The 23,513-nt window shown below is 40.7% G+C and overlaps 1 protein-coding gene across 5 annotated transcripts in view; it reads right to left on the bottom strand.

Moving 5' to 3' along the window:
• The window catches only part of LOC131740634 (S-adenosyl-L-methionine-dependent tRNA 4-demethylwyosine synthase TYW1), a 156,336-nt gene that overhangs the window by 92,601 nt on the left and 40,222 nt on the right, over positions 1-23,513 (bottom strand). For 4 of the 5 annotated variants that reach the window (XM_059036654.2, XM_059036655.2, XM_067014147.1 and 1 more), the window contains 3 exons: positions 21,274-21,326; positions 7,754-7,872; positions 6,344-6,453 (listed from right to left, as the gene is read on the bottom strand). In XM_059036654.2, the coding sequence (XP_058892637.1) occupies positions 6,344-6,453; positions 7,754-7,872; positions 21,274-21,326 (282 nt within the window). The remainder of the gene's footprint in view (positions 1-6,343; positions 6,454-7,753; positions 7,873-21,273; positions 21,327-23,513) is intronic. The other variant, XM_067014148.1, reaches the window with a different exon arrangement.

Here is a 23,513-nt window from a genome sequence, read left to right as displayed (position 1 = left end):
CTGAGCCCGCGTGCCTAGAGCCTGTGCTCCATAATGAGAGAAGCCACTGCAGTGAGAAGCCCACGCACCACAACAAAGAGCAGCCCCCGCTCGACGCAACTAGAGAAAGCCCACGCATAGCAATGAAGACGCAACGCAGCCAAAAATAAATTTATTTTTAAAATATAATAATAATAATTTTATTAGCTGTGATAATGATATTGTGTTTATGAAAAAAAATCTAATGTTTAAAAGAGATTCATATTGAAGTCTGAAGGCAAATGTGATACTTGGGATTTGTCTTAATCACTTCAGCAAAGAAAAAAAGGGAGATAGAGAAGTAAGTATGGTAAAATTTTGACAATTTTTAAATAGAGGAGAAAAGGATATGGGGGTTTATTGTGCCATTCTATTTTGTGTATACTTGGACATTTTCATAATACGATTTGTTAAGAAGTTTAGATTAAAAAAGAAATCAGGGCTTCCCTGGTGGTGCAGTGGTTGAGAGTCTACCTGCCGATGCAGGAAACACGGGTTCATGCCCCGGTCCGGGAAGATCCCACATGCCGCGGAGCAGCTGGGCCCGTGAGCCATGGCCGCTGAGCCTGCGCGTCCGGAGCCTGTGCTCCGCAACGGGAGAGGCCACAACAGTGAGAGGCCCGCATACCGCAAAAAAAAAAAAAAAAAAAAAGAAAGAAAGAAAGAAAAAGAAATCAGGGCTTCCCTGGTGGTGCAGTGGTTGAGAATCCGCCTGCCAATGCAGGGGACACAGGTTTGAGCCCTGGTCCGGTAAGATCCCACATGCCGCGGAGCAACTAAGCCCATGTGACACAACTACTGAGCCTGCACTCTTGAGCCCGCATGCCACAACGACCGAAACCCGCGCGCCTAGAGCCCGTGGTCCGCAACGAGAGAAGCCACCGCAGTGAGAAGCCCGTGCACAGCAACGAAGAGTAGCCCCTGATCACTGCAACTAGAGACAGCCCGCGTGCAGCAAAGAAGACCCAACGCAGCCAAAAATAAATAAATAAATAAAATAAATAATAATTTTTAAAAAAGAAATCAGATCAATTCATGTTATTAGTAAGCAAAGATAACCATGGTATATTAAAGGGTAAAAATAAAGCACTGTAAATTTTAAAAAAGGAATAAATGTGGAACTAGGAGAAAAAAATATACTCTCCACCAGGGGCTGATATGAAACCTAGAGTTACATTCCTGCATCTTTACCATCCAGAAGTAGGATGTGTGTCAGAGCTGCACCCAGGTGACGGTACTCGGTTCAAAGAGGTAGAGTGACTTGCATTAGTCTCACCATCCTCACCCTGAAGCTGACTATCCAGAAAGGAGGGTGACCTGTTTTATTTATACCCTTAAGGATGAATAAAAGATAGAACATAGAAATTTCACTGATTGCAGGAGGAATTCAGGTTCATTTAAAAAGAAAACTTTAGATTATAACCATTGATAAAGACTGAGTGAAGTTATAAAATCTCACTGCCAAGCTGAATGCCCACAGTAAACAACCGTCAATTTGAACACCAGATTACTTTCTGCCAAGAGCCAAGAACACAGAAAACATAACTAATACTCTGAAATACTAAAATTCTATCATTCTGCCAAAGTTATAATAAAAAGAAAAAATTAACATTTTTGTATCATAGACCACCCCAGTTTTCCAGAAGAACTTCAGATTCTTACAAATTATCTATTTCATCCTTTGGTAATTAGGTGGGGTTTTTTTTCCTTTTCTAATCCTGTAGTTTCACAGCAGGATTTGCTTTGGTTATGATAGCAATGAGACAGATTTTCAAAAACGTAATGTCTTGATTAAGCGCAGAATAAAGTAAAAAGCATTAACAAATAGTCACCACCATCCAAAAATTGGAAACTAAGGAAGTTCTCATATTAGTGAAAAGATAATGAAGGAGAGCTCCTTTATGCCCATGTGCCGACTGTCTACTGTGCATCACATCTTCAAATATACACCTGTTTTCTACTATTACTTTAAAGAAAAACTGCTTTGGTACCCTGAAGAGTGTCGGTGTACCAATATCAACCAGTTCCAATTTGGAAACCTTTCTAGACAATTTACTGTCGATTATATAAAGACATGATTTGCTGACATGGTAACATTCTGTCAAGTCAATTAATTAAGGTATGCAAAAAGAATCCTTTGTGAGAATTACAAGGGCAAAGTAGATACTCTATTAAAGCTGTTTTTAAGGATGAAATGAATGGCAGTTGTTGAATGTTTGGGGGTCATTCTCACCCCCTTAGGCATTCTCACCCCTACTCAGGATTCACTTGTTCACAGACATGCTCTTCCTTTCTCCCTGCAGTCCTGTTATCTGTCCGCCCCCTACAAGACAATATATATATGTTTTAAAACTCTTTTGTCTCTTACTCCATGGATACCTGAAGACAAACCATCTGAGATGCCTACTGATTAAAGCAAGCACAAGGTGGGGTTTCCCTGGTGGTCCAGTGGGTAAGACTCCACCCTTCCAATGTGGGGGGCGGGGAGAGCCCGGGTTCAATCACTGGTCAGGGAACTAGATCCCGCATGCATGCTGCAACTAGGAGTCCGCATGCCTCAACTAAGAAGTCCACATGCTGCAACTAAAGATCCCGCGTGCCGCAACTAAGACCCAGGGCAGCATAAATAAATAAATAATACACAAAAATAATATTAAAAAAAACAAAAGGCAAGCACAAGGTTACTAATCAGGTATACCTTTCTGCACCCTCCAACAAGCTAGGCAGACAACAAAGACTAGGTGTTCACCAATCTCACCTAACACATGTTATTAACATGAAGAAAGACAGCCTCATGATTTATTCATCTCTTATCTCCATTTAAAGTACACTTGCAAAAATACTCCTGTCAGAAAAATTACCGTCAAAACTCAGACTGTCGTTCTGTATCAAGGACATCTCAGAATGGAAAAATGAATGTCTACTCCTCAGGACTGCTTCCTCCCATACAAATCCCCTGGGGCACAGTTTATTCAGGGAGATTCCCAGATGTCCAGGAAATACACATCTTCAGCCATCACCACATTATTTAAGGGTTCAACTGACTCTTTAGGCACTAAACCAAAACAAACTGATTAGACTCTAAAGATAAAATTACTGGCATTTCCCTGCTTCTGATGTTATTACCAGGGATGGTTCATTTTATGTGTCAACTTGGCTGGGCCATAGTGCCCAGATATTTGGTCAAACATTATTCTGGATGTTGCCGTGAAGGCGTCTTTTGGATGAGATTAACGTTTAAGTCAGTGGGCTTTGAGTAAAGCAGACTGCCCTCTCTAATGTGGGTGGGCCTCACCCAATCAACTGAAAGCCTTAAAAGAACAAAGGCTGACCTCCCCCAAGCAAGAAGGAATTCTGCCAGCAGACTGCCTCTGCATCTGAACTGCAATTCTTCCTTAAATTTCCAGCCTGCTGGTCTACCCCAATGGATTATTTTTATCTATCTTTTTGATTGGCCAAACCTGCACGATTACATGATCCAATTCCTTAAGCCAATCTCACTCTATCAATCTCTCTCTCTCTCTCTCTCTCTCTCTCTATATATATATATATATATATATATATACACACACAGTGGGTGTGTTGACTCTGTTTCTCTGGAGAATTCTGACTAGTAACTATCCAAAGGAAAACAAGACTTTGCCTTGAAATTTATTTAAAAGGAGTGGAGATTGATTGAGAGGGGACATGAAGGGACTTTTGGGGATTATGGTAATGTTCTTTATTTGATAGAGTTTTAGGTTACACATATATATGCATTTGTCAAAACTCAGCAAATATATAATTAAGATTTTTATATTTCATTGTATGTAAATTTTACATAAAAACTGTACTGAACTCTAATAATGCATGCTGAGATATTTAGGGGATAAATAGTGATGTCTCCAATTTACTTTGAATGCATAAAAACTAAGATGGACTAATGGATGGATAGAGAGATGAATAGATATGTGATAAAACAAGAATCTAGATGGTGGGTATACAGGTGTTCACTATAAAATTTTTTCAACTTTTGCTGTATGTCTGAAAATCTTCATAATAAAAATATTGGTGAAAACTCAAAAAAATAAAAAAATAAAAATAAATAAAAGGCATATGGTTTATTTGAAGATCAACAATCAATAATATTAATTAAATCAACAAACAGTCTAAGAAAAGCTAATAAATTCCTGATATAGAGACTTCCTAGTTCTTCACCACACAGTTTCATTTAATTTTCCAAAAGACTGGTAAGAGACACTACTTTATCCAAATAAGAGAAAATGACTTGTTCAAAAAAGAAAAAAATACTTGAGACTAAAAGCCAAGATGAAATACTAAAATATTTATTAGCATCTCTGAAGATGTACAATAGGTTAGCACAGACACACACAAATATGTACAGGGCAACTTTCCCTAGGAAATTCATACAGAATAAAATAAAGGTATAATTGACTATCCTTTATAAATTATTATTGATCTTGAATCATTATTTGCATTGCTTTCCCAATTTCTCCTAGGAAATCATAATAGTAATAAGAAGTACCGTGGTAAAAAATAACAAATAGATTTGGTCTTTGATCGTGGTTCCCGACACAAAGCTCCTAGAACCCCTGGGATTTCCTGAGTGGTAGGAGTGTCTTTTGTCCTTCATAAGGAGCCCCCTTTGAGCATACCTAAATTTATGCAAATGGGGTGACACAGGGTAGGATCCCTAAATAGCCTCAGGCTGGGGCTGGTCACCAGAAAGACCAAGTCTTTAAGGGACTGGAACTTTCAACCATACAGACCTGTGAGAAAGGGAAGAGGGGGCTACAAATTAAGCTCTATAGTCTCTTGAACAAGATTTGATGGGCTTCTGAGTTGGTGAACATGCCAGGAGGGTGGCCAACTCCATGGAGACAGAAGCTCCTGGACTCGGGACCCTTCCGGATGTACTTCTCCACCTGGCTGTTCTTCTGTGACCTCTACATATCCTTTATAATAAAATGATAGAAATAAGTAAATGTTTCTCTGTTCTGTGAGCCACTCTAACAAACCAGGAATCCAAGGAGGAGGGTGTGGGAACTTCCAATTTACAGCCAGCTGGTCAGAAGCACAGGTAACATCCCAGACTTGTGATTGGCACCTGAAGTCGGAGGCAGTCTTATAGGACTGAATCCTTAACCTGCGGGGCCTGATGCTATCTCCAGACAGTGTCAGGATTGAATTAAATTTGTCAGACACCCAGGCAGTGTCTGCTGAGACCTGGAGAACTGCTGGGTGATGTTAGGAAAACATCATCAGAAGCACTGTGATCTCAAGAAGCAGTGACCGGACCGAACGAATTTCTTTGCATGAAAGAATCACCTGATCTTCAAAATGCTAATTACTGGGGCTTATAAAGACTCCCATTGATGATGCTAGCACCACAAGAGTGCCTATGTCAAAACAACCTTGGTTGGAACTCATCTTTTTTGTTGTTGTATATGAAAGGAAAGGAGAACAAAGGGGAGAGGACTGACAGGTGGCAGATGGAGACAGAGGCACGTTTAACAGGGAACCTAATATTTTTATTTCAGTTGAGCATCTGCAGCTGTCATTATATCACTTTACAAGTCCTCCACATCTATCTACGGTAGTGGGTCTCAAAGTATGGTCCCCACTTTAACAACACCGATACCACCAGGAAATCTGCTCAAAATGCACATTCTTGGTTGCTACCTCAGACTTACTGAATCATTCTCTGGGGAAGGAGACCAGGAATCTCTACTTTAATGCACGACTCTGATGCACACTAAAGCTTGAGAACCAGCAATCTCCAGTAGAGTCAAATACTTTGAACTATGAGACACAACAAGATCAGGAAATTCTAGAAACCGAGTGGCAGAATTCTACACATCACCGTGGATCATGTGGAGGAAATCTGATTAATATTAACCCTCCTTTTTTGTAAGGCATTTATTCAAAAATGCTTTCCCAACACTAACTGATATTACTTAAAAATTTTCCAGTGTTACAAAATTTTCAGTCCATTCACAAGGCTGCTGCTTTGTACCCACCAAGACAGAACAATAGCAAAAGTTTTTAGGAAGAATGAGGATATATTCCCAGTCAAAACTTATAGGCTGAGTGTACCATATTATAAATAGCTAAGCTTTGAATTAAGTTTTTTAATTCTCCCATCATATACGATATAAAGTTATTAGTAAAAACTAAAAAGGCCAAAACATATATAATATTTCTACAAAGTTTCCACTTTCCTATACAAGAATTTGTCAGCAAGGACAAAATCCTGCCAAAGGACAATTCCTCTGCCAGTTTAATTCAGGCTATTAGCATCCCTTTGTAGAGGGACAATAAATACCTCTAAACTGCTTCATCATGTTCTGATGGTTTTCAATGGCTTCCTTTAAGATCATTTCAGCCTGGTCCATCTTCCACCGCCATTCAGTACCCACTGGATTGGTGTGGTGCCTAGAAAAAAAGAGGCAGAAGTTCTAAAGGACTCCCTGCATTAAATCTCAGCTAGTTACCTCCTATGAGGGAGTCCATATAATTATAAAATCAGGGTTGGTTTCCTACAAAAAGCTCAGCTATTTATAGCTGTAGTTTACAACTTACTTTGAGTCATGACACCTAGCAGAGAGGGATAGATGTCAAGTGCCTGGCCAAGACTGAGACTTATTCAGGACAATATAAAACGTGCAACCCTCTCGCAGCCATACAACACCAGGCCAACAAGCATCCAGTAACGACCACCAGTAGAATATTGTTGCAAGACCCTCTCTGAGAGGCAGTGCAATGGGAAGACCTAACTGAAATCCCAGAAAGGAAACAGAGAACAAAGCAGAAAAAAATGTAGAAAAATTATGGCCAACAATTTTCCAAAGTTAATGAGAAACAATTAACCACAGATTGAAGAAACTCACAAAACAACAACCAGGATATTTTAAAACAGCCTAAAAGTATGGTATCTAAACTAATGAAAACAAAAGAAAATAAGAAAACCTTCAACTTAGAGAAAAAGGACATATTACTTAAGAACAAAGGCTAAAAATTATTTCTGACAACTCAACAGAAAACAAATAAGCCAGATGAAACTATAATGACACCTGAAAGAATGCTTAAAGGAAACAAACTTGTCAACTCAGAATTCTATACCCAGTGCAAACATCTTTCCAAAAATGGAGTAATAAAGACCTTTGCAGGACTTCCCTGGTGGCTCAGTGGTTAAGAAGCCACCTGCCAATGCAGGGGACACGGGTTCAAGCCCTGCTCCAGGAAGATCCCACATGCCGTGGAACAACTAAGCCCATGAACCACACACAACTACTGAGCCTGCGCTCTAGAGCCCGTGCACCACAACTACTGAACCAGCGCTCTAGAGCCCGCAAGCCACAACTGCTGAGCCCGCGTGCCACAACTACTGAAGCCCACACCTAGAGTCCATGCTCCACAACAAGAGAAGCCACCACAATGAGAAGCCCACTCACTGCAACGAAGAGTAGCCCCAACTCACTGCAGCTAGAGAAAGCCCGCATGCAGCAACCAAGACCCAATGCAGCATCTTAAAAAAAAAAAAAATTGGCAAGCCCCTGATAAAACTGATCAAGAAAAAAAACAACAAATGCATAAATGTAATATTAGGAATGAAAAAGGGGATTAATTACAGAAACAACAGAGCTTTAGGTAAATCTGAGTGCAGTGTTGGGCAGAAATTGATTATTACAGATCATTACATATTTGGTCACCATGGCCATTCATTTTTACTTACCGCCAACAGAAGACACATTTATTTGCACATGCCAAGCTCGGGGTAGTTTCCATGCAACGATGGCTTTCAATGCCATAGAACGTATGTTTATAGCAACCTCCTCTCCCTCGGAGCATGGACTGTGAAAGTAAAAACCAAATGATAATTTGAATAAAATCCTCAAAGCAAGGAAACAATACACCAAGCCATCATTTTAAAGAAGAAACCATGTGTTTCGTAAGCATAAATACCCCTACTGGTAGCTGCATGAGGCAGAAAATTAACATTAAAGGCTTACAGTGTTTTGATGGTGTTTGGGTTTTGATACTGCTCTGGGTTTTCTACAACCTAATGAGATAAATGAGATAAACCTATGATTAACTCTGAAAGTTCTATAGGGAGGACCATGGATGCTTTCATTTTCAAATCCACCCAACTGCCTCAAATATTAGTACAATAATATATAATACCAAAGGAGAGATAAGACAGGCTCCCAGAATGCGGGGGGGGTGGGGGGGGGCGCGGTGTAGCACTCATCTGAAAGAGTATCTCTGCATTGAATAAAGGAGGGTGGGTTAGGGAATGCAACCTGGAGCATATTCTATGTCAACCGAATGGCAGAATTTGAATATACTGAGACTGTTGAGGGGGCAAATATAGCATGTACACAAGAAAGATTATTCCAAAAAAGAACACTATTTAATATGTGATTGGTAAAACCACGGGAAGTGCAGTAAGAAAGGTAATTTGAAGAAACACTGCAGATCAACTCAGGGTTGGAATCACAAGATACTATCGAGCTTCCTGAGGTATCATCAGAAAGATCCATCCAGGAGCTCCATGCAAGATGGGCTTGATTCAGGAAAAGTGAAACCTGTGAGGAGGTTATGCAAGAAAGGTCATGGTGACTTGGCTCTAAACATTGGTGGAGGAAACGGGAAGGGTACTGAAGAGGTACAATCAGTGCCACTCCCAATTAGAGGTGCAGAACAGAGGAAGTCATCCAAGATAACTGAGGTTTTGAGCCTAAGTGACTGACGTACTATGGAACTAACAATGGGAACAACAAACGAGGAGACATAGATGGAGAGCCTTTACACATGTATATCAGTGTATAACATACATCAGTGTACTGATATTACAATGCTGTCCACATAAAATCTACCAGCTTGTTACTATGTCAGTTGATCACACAGTCTTATTTTTAGGTCCTGATAAAAGGGGTTCCCCTGTCCATCTCACTTAGTACTTACACTAAGAAAAACAGAGTGAAGGAAAAATATTGTTCAGGATAACTGTTTCTACAAACTCTCTTCCAAGCTCCCAATAAAATACTCAAGAAGGCAAACAAAATATTTATATCTTGCAAGTAACACTGAAAACTACAAAGTCCACCACATGCAAAAGTCACAGAGTAATTACCACTAAATATCAATATCACGCCAATGGAGAAACCAAGTTGAAGGCTTGCATGTTTCACTCATTATTTAGCAATTAGTTAATGTACTTCAAGCATGCTGTGTACTGAATGTACAATGACTAATAAGACAGAGCCCCTGCCCATGATCTGTTTGGACGAAATGGCAAGTAAGCAAGAAAAATGTGCAATACTATTATGATAGTCTGACTGAAGCAATTACGATTCTTTTGCAAGCAACAGAAACGGAGTCTGGCTAAAGAGAAAAAGAATTTATTGGAAGGATTTCACAGCTCATAGACCCACTATAAAGGCAAGAACGAAGGAAGGCTGGCAGCAGGACCACCACTCAATCCCCCAGAAGCCACATACGACAGACACCACCCCTCTCTGGATACCATCACCAGCACCACCCCCAAAGGGCAGATGCTGCCGCCACCAGCACAAGAATGAGTTCTCCATGTCCCAGTCCCTTTCCATCACTCACTCCACACTCAAAGTCTCCGGCTGAAAAGAATGACTATCCTAGATGACACTTTTATACCCAAGTTGCCACGACGTGGTACCAGGAAGCGGTATCTGTCTTCCTTAGCTTCTGTAGCAGGCAGTGGGTCCTCACATCAAACAAAGCCCGTTGAATGGGAAATTCGCCAAACATGAAAACACTCAGATGCTGGGCAAGCGGAGAAAAGACAAATGTCCAGCATGGTATTACTGGAGCCCATGGGACAGATGACCAGCCAGGCTCAGCCTTCCAGGACCAGTGAGAACTCCTCAGACGTGAGATGTCCAAACTGAATACTAAAAGGCTAAAAGGATAAAGGGACAGACACATGTGAGAAGGATGGCATGTTTTTCTTTTAAAAACTGTTTTCTGTAAGTTTTACACTTTAGATTTAAGGTCCTGATCCATTTTGAGTTAATTTTTAACTCAAAATGTGTGTATGTTTGTGTGTGTATGCGTCAGTGTGTGTACTTTTGGTGTATGTGGTTTGATGGTGATCCAAAAAATATTGCTAAGGTTGATGTTAAAGCGCGTGCCACCTGTGTTTTCTTCTAGGAGTTTTATGGCTTCAGACCTTACATTTAAGTCTTTGATCCATTTTGAGTTTAATCTTGTATTTGGTGAGAGAAAATAGTTCATTTTGATTCTTTTGCGTGTAGCTGTCCAGTAATCCCAACATCATTTACCGAAGAGGCCGTCGTTTTCCCACTGTGTATTCTTGCCTCCTCTGTCGTAGATTAGTTGACCATGTAAGTGTAGGTTTATTTCTGGGTTCTCTATTCTGGTCCTTTGATCTATGTGGGTGGACTGGAAACAGAACCGGTCGTAAGAGTGGTTGAGGGAAGTGAGGTGGACCTCTGGTGACACTTTCAGAGTAAGATTTAAAGATGACAGGCAACCCCCAAATAAACAAGTTCAATTTCAAATAATTATTGCAAGATAGATTTCTCATCATTGAAGTTTTGCCAGTCACAGAAATCTTGATTGACAGTTATTTTCTTTCAACACTTGAAAACCATGTGCTGCTTCCCTCTGGCCTCCATGGTTTCAGATGAGAAATCTGACGTCAAATTGATGTTAGTACATTGTTTATCCCTAGCATCTTTCAAGACTTTTTTCTTCTTTAGTTTTCAGATCACTGATTTTAGGGTTATCTCCATGCGGATGTCCTTGGTCCTATCCTGTTTGGAGATCTCTCTCTCTGCTGTTCAGATTGGGTAAATTCTATTGACTTGTCCTGGTCACAGACCATTCTGTTACTTGGTAAGGTCCCTGACTCTATCCTCTGTCATCTCCACTCTATTACCGTGCCCATTCAGTGAGTCTTTATTTCTGTGATTGTATTTTTTTCAATTTTATAATTCCTTCTTGGTTCCTTTGATAATTTCCATGTCTTTGCTGAGATTTTTTATTCTTCCGTTTGTCTCAAGAGGCTTTGTAACTGACTGCTGAAGCATTTTTATGACACCAGCTGCTTTAAAATCCGCATCACATGATTCCACCATCTGATTCATCTGGTGTTGGTGTCAGTTCATTATCTTTTTTTGCTCAAGTTGTGATTTTCACGGTTCTTGGAATGACAGGCGATTTTTTTTTTTTTTTTTTTTTTTTTTTACTGCATCCTAGGCATTTTGTCTACTATGTTAGGAGGCTCTAGATCCTATTTCGTTCTTTCATTTTAGCAGCAGGCACTTTGTTTAGGTTGTGCCTGCAGGTCCTGGACTATTTTTGTGTGCTGTGGCTCCAGCGGCAGTTTAATTTTCAGAGGCTTTGCACTGCAGTTTTGCTTGGGCTCCCACTGATCTCTGCTGGTAGCATCAGAGTAGGTGAAAGAGGTTTCTCCAGGGTGACCCACTAGAGGTCTCTCAATGGAGGAGGCGAGTCTCAGGCCAGCAGGCTTCCCAGAGCAGGCTGCTTGTGTGGCAGAGTCCCTCTGGCCAATGGCCCTGGGCAACCCCTGTAACTCTGAGTGGAAGAGGGAAGTCTCAGGACACACAAACAAAGAGGCTTGGCTTCCCCAGATGGGCCACTTCTTGTGGTGAGGTCCCTCTTGCCAGTGCCACGTAGCCACCATGGCTCTCAGAGGGGGAAGGGAGTCTTGGGCCCAGCAGGTATGGAGAATATTTCACAGGCCAGGTCGACTGTTGCAGGAGTAAGGTGGTAAGGAGGAGTCTCTCTTTCCACTTGTACTTGACCGCCTGGTATCTCTTAGCAGGAGAGGGGAATTTATGGTCCAGCAGGGCAGGAGAGCACTTGTCCCAGCTGCTTATTGGTGGGGCTCCCAACGGATCCCCTTTGCCAGTGGTTCCGGGCTCACTTGAATATGTCAGAGGGACTCCCAGTCCATACTAGGGAGGAACAAGCCTAACTAAGCGGCCTTCTGTTGCTAGATTAAGGCTCAGTAAACACAGGGTCTGGCCTGCCTTCTTCTTTAGGTGGAGGGATGTAAGACATCCTGCTGCTCTGTTGTTCCTGCAGTGCTGGGGTCCCAAACCAGTCAGCCTTCCCCTTACCCCATTCCAGAGTTCTTGTCTGGTTGCCTCTTGTGTTTTCCAGGGTTTAGAGTTGTGCATAGCAGGAAGGAGCAAAGAGAAAAAGGTTTATGCCATCTTGTCCAGACTGGAAGTCTTTAGACATTATATTTTGAAAGGAAGTGCTCCCATATCTAAAAATTAGTAGATAAGCAGGGTGCAAAAAGAAAACACATGAGAGCAATACATGCTTAGAACCAAGTTTTCATGTTATGAACCTAGGAGAAAAAGATTATAAGTAACCTCAGATTCATTAATTCATGAATTCTTATCCTCGAGGCAAATGAGAGCAATACAACCTCGAAAATACAACGGTAGCCCAGTAGATCCACACTGAATGAATGCAAGATACCACTGCTAGACAGGCTCTGTGTACATCAACCTGGTGGGGATGGAGGTGGGGTGTTGGGAGACAATGCTCCATGGGTCTTTCTCTGAATGTCCTGCAAGCAGAGGCCCTGACCGCCCTTATTCTAGACTACCTTTTCAAAAAGTTTTACATAGTGAATAGCCTTGGAAGATACAGTGTCTCCCTCTGGGGCAAATGATGGGTATGTTTACTGTTCAATATAATGAAGATGTGTCCCTCTAGGGCAAAGGTCAGGCAGGATTACTGCCAATTATAAAAGATTGAAGTCCCTAAGCCTGGGGCTCCTCTCCTACAACGTATGTGCAGATGTTACGCCTTCCTAGTGCTGCTTTATGGGAACCGGGGCTCAGGAACCAGAGCAAATGATAATATTCTGGCTACTGCTATTATAATGAGTAATAAACTGTACTTGCCTTCTGCCAGCATATATGAACCTGTGGCAGGCTAACTTGCTAGCCTGCAAGTAGGGTAAAGTTTCAGACTCTTCCATTTTTTAAACAGGGGATGGAGAGTTCAATGCAGAGGTCAATAAACTGTAGCCCATGGGCCAAAGCCAGGCTATGGCCTGTTTACTATAAGTAAAGTTCTGCTGGAATACTGTCACCCATATTTGTTTACTTACGTCTATGGCTGCTTTGGGGCTACAATGGCAGAGGTGAAAAGTTGCAACAAGATCGTATAACCCAAAACCTTAAAAAGTCACTATCTGGCCCTTTAAGAAAAGGTTTGCTAACCCTTGATTTAGATATTTATTTCATACAACAGAGCAAAATAAATTCTAAACTGGTTAAACAAACTGTTAGAAAAGTACAAACAGGAAGAGGATTGAGGAAAGACAAAGGAGCAGGAAGCAGCAGAAATCTGTCTCCCCAACTGGACATGAATCTCAATCTGCCTGCTGTGCTTTGTCTTTGCCCCAGGAGTCCTGGGTCCTCCACCAACATCTATGAAACTCTGCCAGGTGACTTGCTGGCCTGCAGGCTGAAAAAGCAGACTCTCCACAGTTAACACTAGCCCCTGGCTCCTTTGAGCGTCTCATGCCATAGAAACAAATTTTGTCAAGAACCAAGGGGATCTCTGGGACATCTATTTAGTATTCTCATTTACAGTAGTAGAACTTCAGAAAAGCTTGCAGAAGAGGCCACTACCGGCTCAAACACTTCATTGACAGAATCATACCCCTGGTAAAGAAGCATTATTGATAGAGCACAGAGGAACGAACACGGCCTGCCCCATGGAAGAAGGAAGGTATAAATACCAACCATGACCAGGTGACCAAGTGTGAATATGAGCAGAGTTATAAATATACATATTATCTTCCTTGTTTGGATATATATAATTGTTTCTCCTCCCCTCCAACTGTTTTATATAAGATGGCTCAGTGGTGGTTAACCTTATAATGTCATCCTTAGGTTAGAGGATCTCAAGAGAGTGAAAGGAGAGGGTGAATACATCCTTCCTCGCATGAATAATAGTTGCAACGGGTTAGGCAGAAGCAAATGTTTTATTTATATTATAGATTGAAAACATAAATACAGGTAGAAGGGTGTGTACAGATGCTGAGTATCCAAAGAGGTAGACCATGCTGTTAATACTGAGTCCTGTGCCTGCGCTTCTAAGCAGGGGTTAAGGAGCCCTAACACCATATTTCTCAGATTCCCTTGCCCAAGGGGTTCTGATTTAGACTCCACCAAGAAGAGGCATTTATGCAAGACTTAGATGGCAAGAAAGGAGAAACCATTATTCCTCCCTGGCAGCAGCTGGCAGACACAAGGGCATACAACAAACACCGAGTCTGCAGCAGCTTCCAAGCAAGCTCCTGGGAAACATTTGCGTTACTGTTGCCAGCATCTCAGGTCACTTCCAGCGGTGTCCTGTGAGTCCAGCACTTTTTGACTTTCTCAAAGCAAGAAGCCAGTTCTCTCTGACCTTCACTACCCCAGGCCTTTCAGTGGCTTTGTAATCAGTCCGTTGATTTACTTTATTAAATCTGTTCTTGCTAAAATACCCAGGATGGTTTCTGTTTTCCTGACCGGCGCAGATGGGTAGGATTCAGTCAGGTGGAGATCGGAGCGGGGAAGAGAAGCAGCACATGATGTATGAAGGTTAAAACAGAAAATAAAGCTGAACGAGTAGATCAGAACTACACAAAGTAGCGGCTTCCTCGGGCTCAGGGCTTTATATAATTCATCTGACAAACGTTTACTACATGCCAGCCTCTGTTTTTGGTATTGGAAAGAAAAACAAAGACTCTTAGGTTGGGGAGGACCTGAAAAGGGAAGGGAGGAGACAGATAATAAACAAGATATAATCTATTAAGTGGTAATAATTGCTATGGAGAAATTCCAAGCAGTGTAAGGGGATAGGAGGGAAGGTTGTTATTTTATATCAGGCGGTCAAGGGAGAGCCTCTCTGATAGAGGCTCACTGAGCAGAGATCTAAGTGAGCAGACAGAGACCAGAAAGCCAGAGAGGAGTCTGAGTTCAGTGTATTCAGGGAACAGCAAGAAGGCTCGTAAGGCTGGACCGAAGCATGGCAGACCAGACTGAGTGAGATGGGAACCCCTGGAGGTTCTGAGTGAAAGAGTGAGACATCTGGCTGCTTTGTAGGGAACAGACAGTGGAGATGACAAGAATGGAACCAAGAAAAGCAGGCAGGAGATCACTTAAATAATAAAAAGAATATATCACAGTGACTTGGACCAAGGTATAAGCATACAAGGGGTGAAAAATAAGTAGTTGCATTCTGGATATATTTTGAAAGATTTGCTCACAGAATTAGATGTGGGAGGGTAAAAAAAAAAAAAAAAAAAACCCAGAAGAGTATAAATGACTCCCAGGTTTTTGGCCTGAGCAACTGAAAGGATAGCATTGCCATAAACTGCTGGAGTGAAGACTGAGGGGAACAGATTTAGGTGAGGAATCACGAATTCCGTTTCTGACACGTTAAGTTCAAGATGCCTATTACATCAATTCAAATTGATATACTGAGTAAGAAGTAATGAAGAGCCACCACAGGCTCTGAAAACGGAATAGCTCAATGAGAACTGAACTTGAGATTAACCTGGTTAACGTCAGATAAATTGAGCGGGGGGTGGGGGGGGGGGCGCATTCACTGGAAGCCAGAAGTAGAGGGAAAAAAGCTAGCTGCAATGTTCAGCAGGACAACCTGAACTTCGAGGGTGGCAATGAAAATGGACTGGGGCAGAGGTTCTCAATGGGGCCAACACTACCCCAGGGGGTATTTTGGAAATTTGTGGAAATACTTTTGTTATCAAAATGGTTGGGAGGCCCTACTAGCAAAAAGTAAGGGAGGGGTCAAGTGTTTCACATCTCCTGCAATGCTTAAGATAGTCACACAAACACACACACAAAAAGTGTCCTTTAATCCACTTCCTTTCAAATGACTCACCAGACCTCCATACTTGTGAAAAACCTATTATAATCATCCAAGCTTAGATTCCAACTTCATTTTACCAATGAAGTATTTTCTGCACATTTTATCATACAGTGAATTTTCCAGGAATGCAGTTATTATGTAAAATGAGGAAAGAAAACACTTTCTTTGATGCAAAGCTTTTATAAGAAATTTCAGCATTTTGAAAAACCATGTCACAGAGAACAATGCTGTTTCTAGTATGTAAGTCACCAACACAATACCTGTATCCCATGTCATATTCGTAGGTGTCACCTATAAATATATTACAGAAGAGATCTGAGATGCTTTTGGTAGACTTGGAACCAAATATTAAGTTAATAGACATATGAAATGCAGGATTCTCACTAATCAAAGTTGTTTAAAAAGTTAGTGTGGTCATTTTATGTATTAATTTTTATAGCACAATGATGAGAAATCTATCTTGCAATAATTATTTGAAATTGAACTTGTATATTTTGGGGTTGCCTGTCATCTTTAAATCTTACTCTGAAAGTGTCAGCAGAGGTCCACCTCACTTCCCTCAACCACTCTTACGACCAGTTCTGTTTCCAATCCACCCACATAGATCAAAAGAACAGAATACAGAACCCAGAAATAAACCTACACTTACACGGTCAACTAATCTACGACAAAGGAGGCAAGAATACACAGTGGGAAAACGACGGCCTCTTCGGTAAATGATGTTGGGATTACTGGACAGCTACACGCAAAAGAATCAAAATGAACTATTTTCTCTCACCGTATACAAAATTAAACTCAAAATGGATCAAAGACTTAAATGTAAGGTCTGAAACCATAAAACTCCTAGAAGAAAACACAGGTGGCACGCTCTTTAACATCAATCTTAGCAATATTTTTTGGATCTGTCTCCTAAGGCAAGGGAAACAAAAGCAAAAATAAACAAATGGGACTATATCAAACTAAAAGTCTTTTGCACAGTGAAGGAAGCTATCAACAACAAAACAGCAGCCTACTAAATGGGAGAAGATATTTGCAAACAATATATCCAATAAGGGGTTAATATCCAAAATACATTAAAACACATACAACTTAATAGCAACAACAACCAACCAACCAACCTGATTAAAGAATGGGCAGGGGGGGCTTCCCTGGTGGTGCAGTGGTTGAGAGTCCGCCTGCCAATGCAGGGGACATGGGTTTGATCCCTGGATCGGGAAGATCCCACATGCCGCGGGGCAACTGAGCCCGTGCGCCACAACTACTGAGGCTGCACCCTAGAGCCCGCAAACCACAACTACTGAAGCCCTTGTGCCTAGGACCTGTGCTCTGCAACAAGAGAAGCCACCACAAGGAGAAGCCTGCGCACCACAACGGAGAGCAGCCCCCGCTCGCCACATCTAGAGAAAGCCCGCGAGCAGCAACAAGGACCCAATGCAGCCACAAAAAATAATAAAAATTTAAAAATACAGAATGGGCAGGGGACCTGAGTAGACATTTTTCCAAAGAGAAAGTGCAGATGGCCAATAGACACATGAAAAGATGATTAACAACACTCATCACCAGGGACATGCGAATCAAAACCACAATGAGATACTACCTCACATCTTTCAGAATCACTATCATCAAAAAGACAACTAATAATAAGTGATGGTGAGGATGTGGAGAAAAAGAAACCCTCATGCACTGCTGCTATGATTGTAAACTGGTGCAGCCACTATGGAGAACATTATGGAAGTTCCTCAAAAAAATAAAAATAGAACTGCTATATGATACAGCAATTTCACTGCTGGATATTTACCCAAAGAAAACAAAAACAGTAGTTGGAAAAGATATATGCACTCCAATGTTCAACGGAGCATTATTTACAAAGCCAAGATATGGAAGCAACCTTTGTGTCCATTGATAGAGGAATGGATGAAGAAACTGTGTGTGTGTGTGTGTGTGTGTGTGTGTGTGTATATATACACACAATGGAATATTACTCAATCATAAAAAATAATGAAATCTTGACATTTGCAACAACATGGATGGACCTTGAGGGTACTATGGTAAGTAAAATAAGTCAGAGAGAGAAAGACAAATACCACATGATCTCACTCATATGTGGAATCTATAAAACAAAACAAACAAACAAAACAAATTGAAAACAGACTCACATACAGAGAATGGGTCATTGCCAGAAGGGACAGGAGAGAGGATAGACAAACCAGGTGAAGGGAATTAAGAGGTTCAAACCTCCAGTTATATAATAAATACATCACAGGAATATAATATACAACAGAAGGAATATGGTGAACAATATTGTAATAACTTTGTAGGGGGACACATGGTTACTAGGCTTATTGTGGTGATCCTTTCATAACGTATGCAAATGTCAACTTATGTCATATATCTGAAACTAACATAATATTGTCACTGTATTTTCATTAAAAAATAAAATAAAATAATTTTTAATGCTATCTTATTTGTGCCCATAGGATTTTAATTTATGGAGGTGACTGAGTGCCAACATAGGCCAATGCTATTGAAGGAATATATTACTTACATATCCCAAGAGAAGGGTGCACACCACACCACACAGGGTTTGTTCAGGAGCCAGAGGAGCGAGGGGGAAGCCTGGGCCAGAGCTTTTACTGGAGTTTCCTCAGGAAAGGAAAGGCAGAGCAAAGTAAACAATGCAGGATTGGCTAGTATGAATTATTCCAGTGGGCTTTGAGCTACAAGGCTATCCCTAGTTTACTGGTAGCTGGGCCTGGGATGATTTAGGACAGGGAAAATATTGGCTTGGTATGTGAGAGAGTTACATAAGGAGGTAGCTGAAAGCTACAGATTCAGAATTACATATGAAAGGCATGCTCAAGGCAAACTGCTGTTAATCTTTAGGAATTAGCCCCCGGGGAAGGGCAGTCTCTATAAGACTGCAGAGCATCAAGAATGCAGAAAATAAGAAATTATAGTTCATGTAATTGACCCTGTGGTGAAGAGATGACAAACAGACAAATATAGAATCTAAGAAAACAGAAAGAATACAAACAACAGAAATTCACAGGCTGATCCTAAAACGTATATGGAAATGCAAAAGGCCCAGAAGAGGGGAAACAATCTTGAAAATTAAAAAAACAATACAGAGAACTTATACTGCATGATTTCAGACTTATTACAAAGCCAGAGTAATCAAGACAATGTGGTACTGGCTTCAGGATAGACAAACACATCAATGCAACAGAATAAGAGCAGTCCAAACACAGGCCTACCCATATAGTTGACTGAATTTTCTACAAAGTCCTAAAAGTAATTCAGTGGTGGAAGGAAAATCTTTTTCAACAAATGATGATGCTAAAACACCCGAATATCCATATAGGGGGCAGGTGGTAGGAAGGAGCAGTCTTTTTTTTTTTTTTGCAGTACGCAGGCCCCCCACCTCTGTGGCCTCTCCTGCTGCGGAGCACAGGCTCCAGACGCGCAGGCCCAGCAGCCACGGCTCACGGGCCCAGCCGCTCCACGGCATGTGGGATCCTCCTGGACCGGGGCACAAACCCATGTCCCCTGTGCCACCAGGGAAGCCCAGGAAGGAACAATCTTGACCTTTACCTTATACCATTCATAAAAATTAATTCACAGACCCAAACATAAAAGTTAAAACTATATATGAAGCTTCCAGAAGAAAACACAGACTATCCTTGTGACCTTAAAGCTGACAAAGATTTCTTAAAATACAAAAAGTACTAACCATAAAAAAAAATGATAAATTGGACTTTATTCAAATTAAAAACTTCAAAAGAGGGATTTCCCTAGTGGCACAGTGGTTAAGAATCCACCTGCCAATGCAGGGGACATGGGTTTAAGCCCTGGTCCAGGAAGATCCCACATGCCGTGGAGCAACTAAGCCCATGTGCCACAACTACTGAGCCTGCGCTCCAGAGCCTATGAGCCACAACTACTGAGCCCGCGTGCCACAACTACTAAAGCCCACGTGCCTAGAGCCCATGCTCCACAACAAGAGAAGCCACCGCAACGAGAAGCCTGTGCACCACAATGAAGAGTAGTCCCTGCCCGCTGCCAGTAGAGAAAGTCTGCACACAGCAATGAAGACCCAACACAGCCAAAAATAAATAAGTTAGTTAATTAATTAATTTTTAAAAAAACTTCAAAAGATACCATTAGGAAAATGAAAAAGGAAGTCACAGACTAGGAGAAAATAATCATACTGCACATCAGGCAAAACACTCATATCCACAATATATAGAGAACTCCTACAAGTCAATAATACAAGTCAGACAACTCAACTTGGGTAAAATATGTGAACAGACACTCCACAACTATGAAAGGCCAATATGCACATGAAAAGATGCTCCTCATCATCGATTGTCAAAGCGTAAATTAAAACCAAAATGGTAGCACTTCACACTCATCAGGAAAAAGATGTGTAATCCCACATGATGATGAGAGTATGTAGCAACTTTCATAAATTGCTGATGCAAGTATAAAATAGTATGACCACACTGAAAACAGACTGGGAGTTTCTTATAAATTTAAATATATACCTGCCCTACAACTTAACAATTCCACTCCTAGGTATGTACCCAAATGAAATCGAAACATATGTTCACCAAAAAAACCATTTTACAAACACATTCATAGCCATTTTATTCATAATAGCCAAAAACTGAGAACAACTCAAATAACTATCAACAGATTAAAAACTGTGATATTTCATACTACTGAATAGTACTCACCAATAAAAAGGAATGAACTACAATACACATTACATGTGGATAAATCTCTGAAACCTTATGTTGAGTTTAAGAAGTGACTTGCAAAGAGCTACACATTATATGATCCTATTCATGTGAAATTCTACAACAGGCAAAACTAAACTACAGTGATAGCAACGAGAACAACTGTTGCCTGGCTGTGGAGAAGGGGGTATTGACCAGAAAAGGACATAAGTGAATTTACTGGCATAAGGAAAGTAGTCTATAGCTTAATTCAGGTGGTGGATAAGGGTTTTTACATCCATCAAAATATGCTGAACTTGGGACTTCCCTGGCGGTCCAGTGGTTAAGACTCCACACTTCCAATGCAAGGGCCACTGGTTTGATCCCTGGTCGGGGAACTAAGATCCCACATGCCATGCATCGTGGCCAAAAGGTTAAAAAAAAAAAAAAAAAAAAAGCTAAACTCATTTAACTAATTCATTCAAAATCATTACATTTTATTAAATGTAAATTATACCTTTAAAATGGTAAAATTCATTGCATATAATAGCCATATAAAAGTGGCATAAAACAGAAATAATATTTGAATAAAAACAAATACCTTTGTCCACCTGCAAAGCTTCACCCCAGAGTGGCTCCCAATCAACTGATAACCTGAATGAAAAAACAGGGAACACAAAGTTGAACTGATTCAAAACTTCATATCAAAAGTGATTATAAAACTGTAGCAAAGTCATTTTTCTTTGTTTAAATAATGATAGACAACAATCCAATGCCACTAAGGTTTCATTCACCAGGATGATAATACAATTTAAAACATGTATGCATCTAATAACACAGACTCAAAATACATAAAGAAACAATAAGCTAATCCAAAATCACAGGGAGATATTTTAAGATCTCTCAGTATATAACAGATCTCATAGATCAAAACTCAATATAGCTCTAAGATCTGAAGCAACACAGTAAACTCGATCAAGGACACATAGAGAGCACCGCACTCAACAACTACAGGATGCACATGTTTTTCAAAGACCCAAGGAACACTTATGAAAATGAACCATGCGCTGGACCATACAGCAAAAACAGCTAACAGTATATTTCAGTACAATGAACAACTGGGGAACTGTCATCAGTAATCTTCAAAAATAAATAAAGATGGGCAACAGGAGATTAAAATAAATATTGCCCCCCAAAAGTGGGAAAATCAAATTCTAGGAAACTGACATGAATTCTCAGCACCGCTCCACAAGCTATTTAAATATTTTGAGCCACATAAGACACGAAAAGCATGGAAAAGCCACACCAAAGCAGTCACATTTCCTTATTTTAACAAACTAGTAGAGCAAACAAGTAGAAAATTCTGATTTCAGAAAACATTTAATAAAGTTTCTCATGAGGCTTCAAGTAATAAGCCACAATTATCACGAGTCTCTTGCACAAAAAGACTCTTGACTTGCAGATAAATGAGGTAAATGGAGAAATACAGTCTGGATAATGGCATAAGTGAATCAGTGGCTGGTTAAACATCCATATTCGTAGGGTGATGATTAATGGAACAAAGTCAATTTGGATTACAAGTCTCTAGTGGCAACATTACAGGGCTTTGTCTTCTATCCTCTTCCACATTTATGTAAACATCTCGCATATAAATAAAGCACTGCTTATCTACTTGAAGATGGAACCGAGTCCAACTGATCAGCTAATCTCAGATACAGAATAAGCATTTAAAAGATCCCCAGAGAAAATTCTAGTTCTTTTGGACTCCTACATTACATGTTGCTCATACCACTATCATAGAAATCACACTGTATTATATTAGTTCTTTATATCTTTCTCTCCCAAGATACATAGGATTCTACAAATTCTGCATTTAGGTAGATATGAAAACACTGCACAGGATAGGATGGAGAGACCTGTAGCTGACCACAATACACACTACGCAGTTACTAAAATTGCAGTGCAGGATTCTGTTTGTAACCAAGATGGAGTAACAAAGGATTTACCCTCCCACCTGAAATACCAAAAACTGGACAAAATACATGAAACAACCATTTTCAGGACACAAAACATCAGGCAACAAAGGAAGATGATCCAAGAGAGAAGGGAAACAAACAAGGTTGAGCCCTACCATTACCCAAGCTTACTGCCTTGAAAGTTGCCAGGCTGTGCAGCAGGGAGAGATGACACAAGCAGAGCTCAGTATTCTCCCCAAGTTGAGGACACGGAAGTAGAGAAGGGAGCCCCTGTGGCTAAAGTTTGCAAGATTGAGTACTGGAGAGACAAAAGCTACACAGAGATTGAACTCAAGGGTCTGCAGAGGATTCCTGTAAGTACTTGCTTGAGTACTGCTTAGTGCCTATGTGAGAGAAAAGCTACCCAATAATGGGAAAGAACCATCTGAAAAGATGAAAGGCATGCCTGGTACTCACAGCCAGCCGGAACTGTGCCTGTTCCTACCAGTCAGACAGAAAACCTCAAGATTCCAAGGCACTGGGCAGAGTACACAGAAGTGTTTTGCCTCAATGGTGGGGGAAAAAAATTAGCTGTATAGTGAGCCGGCTCTGGTCTCACCCAACAAATCATAAAAGCAAGATGAAAAGGCTCAAGCTGTTTCCAAGTAATTTATCTTCATCCCAGAACAAAGCTCAAGAATGTTTATAGGAATTCAAAAATATCCAGTATCCAAAAACATAAAATTAGATCTGGCATCCCATAAAAGATTACCAAGCATGCAGAAAGACAGGAAAACATAACTAATAATGGAGAGAATAATCCAGCAACCAAATCCGACCCAGAAATGACACAGATGTTAGCAGATAAGGACATGAAAACAGTTAT

Source organism: Kogia breviceps, chromosome 14 (assembly GCF_026419965.1).
Source record: "Kogia breviceps isolate mKogBre1 chromosome 14, mKogBre1 haplotype 1, whole genome shotgun sequence".
Taxonomy (NCBI): Eukaryota; Metazoa; Chordata; class Mammalia; order Artiodactyla; family Physeteridae; genus Kogia; species Kogia breviceps.
Note: the sequence above shows the minus strand (reverse complement) of the source record. Positions and strands in the feature narration are given on the sequence as shown.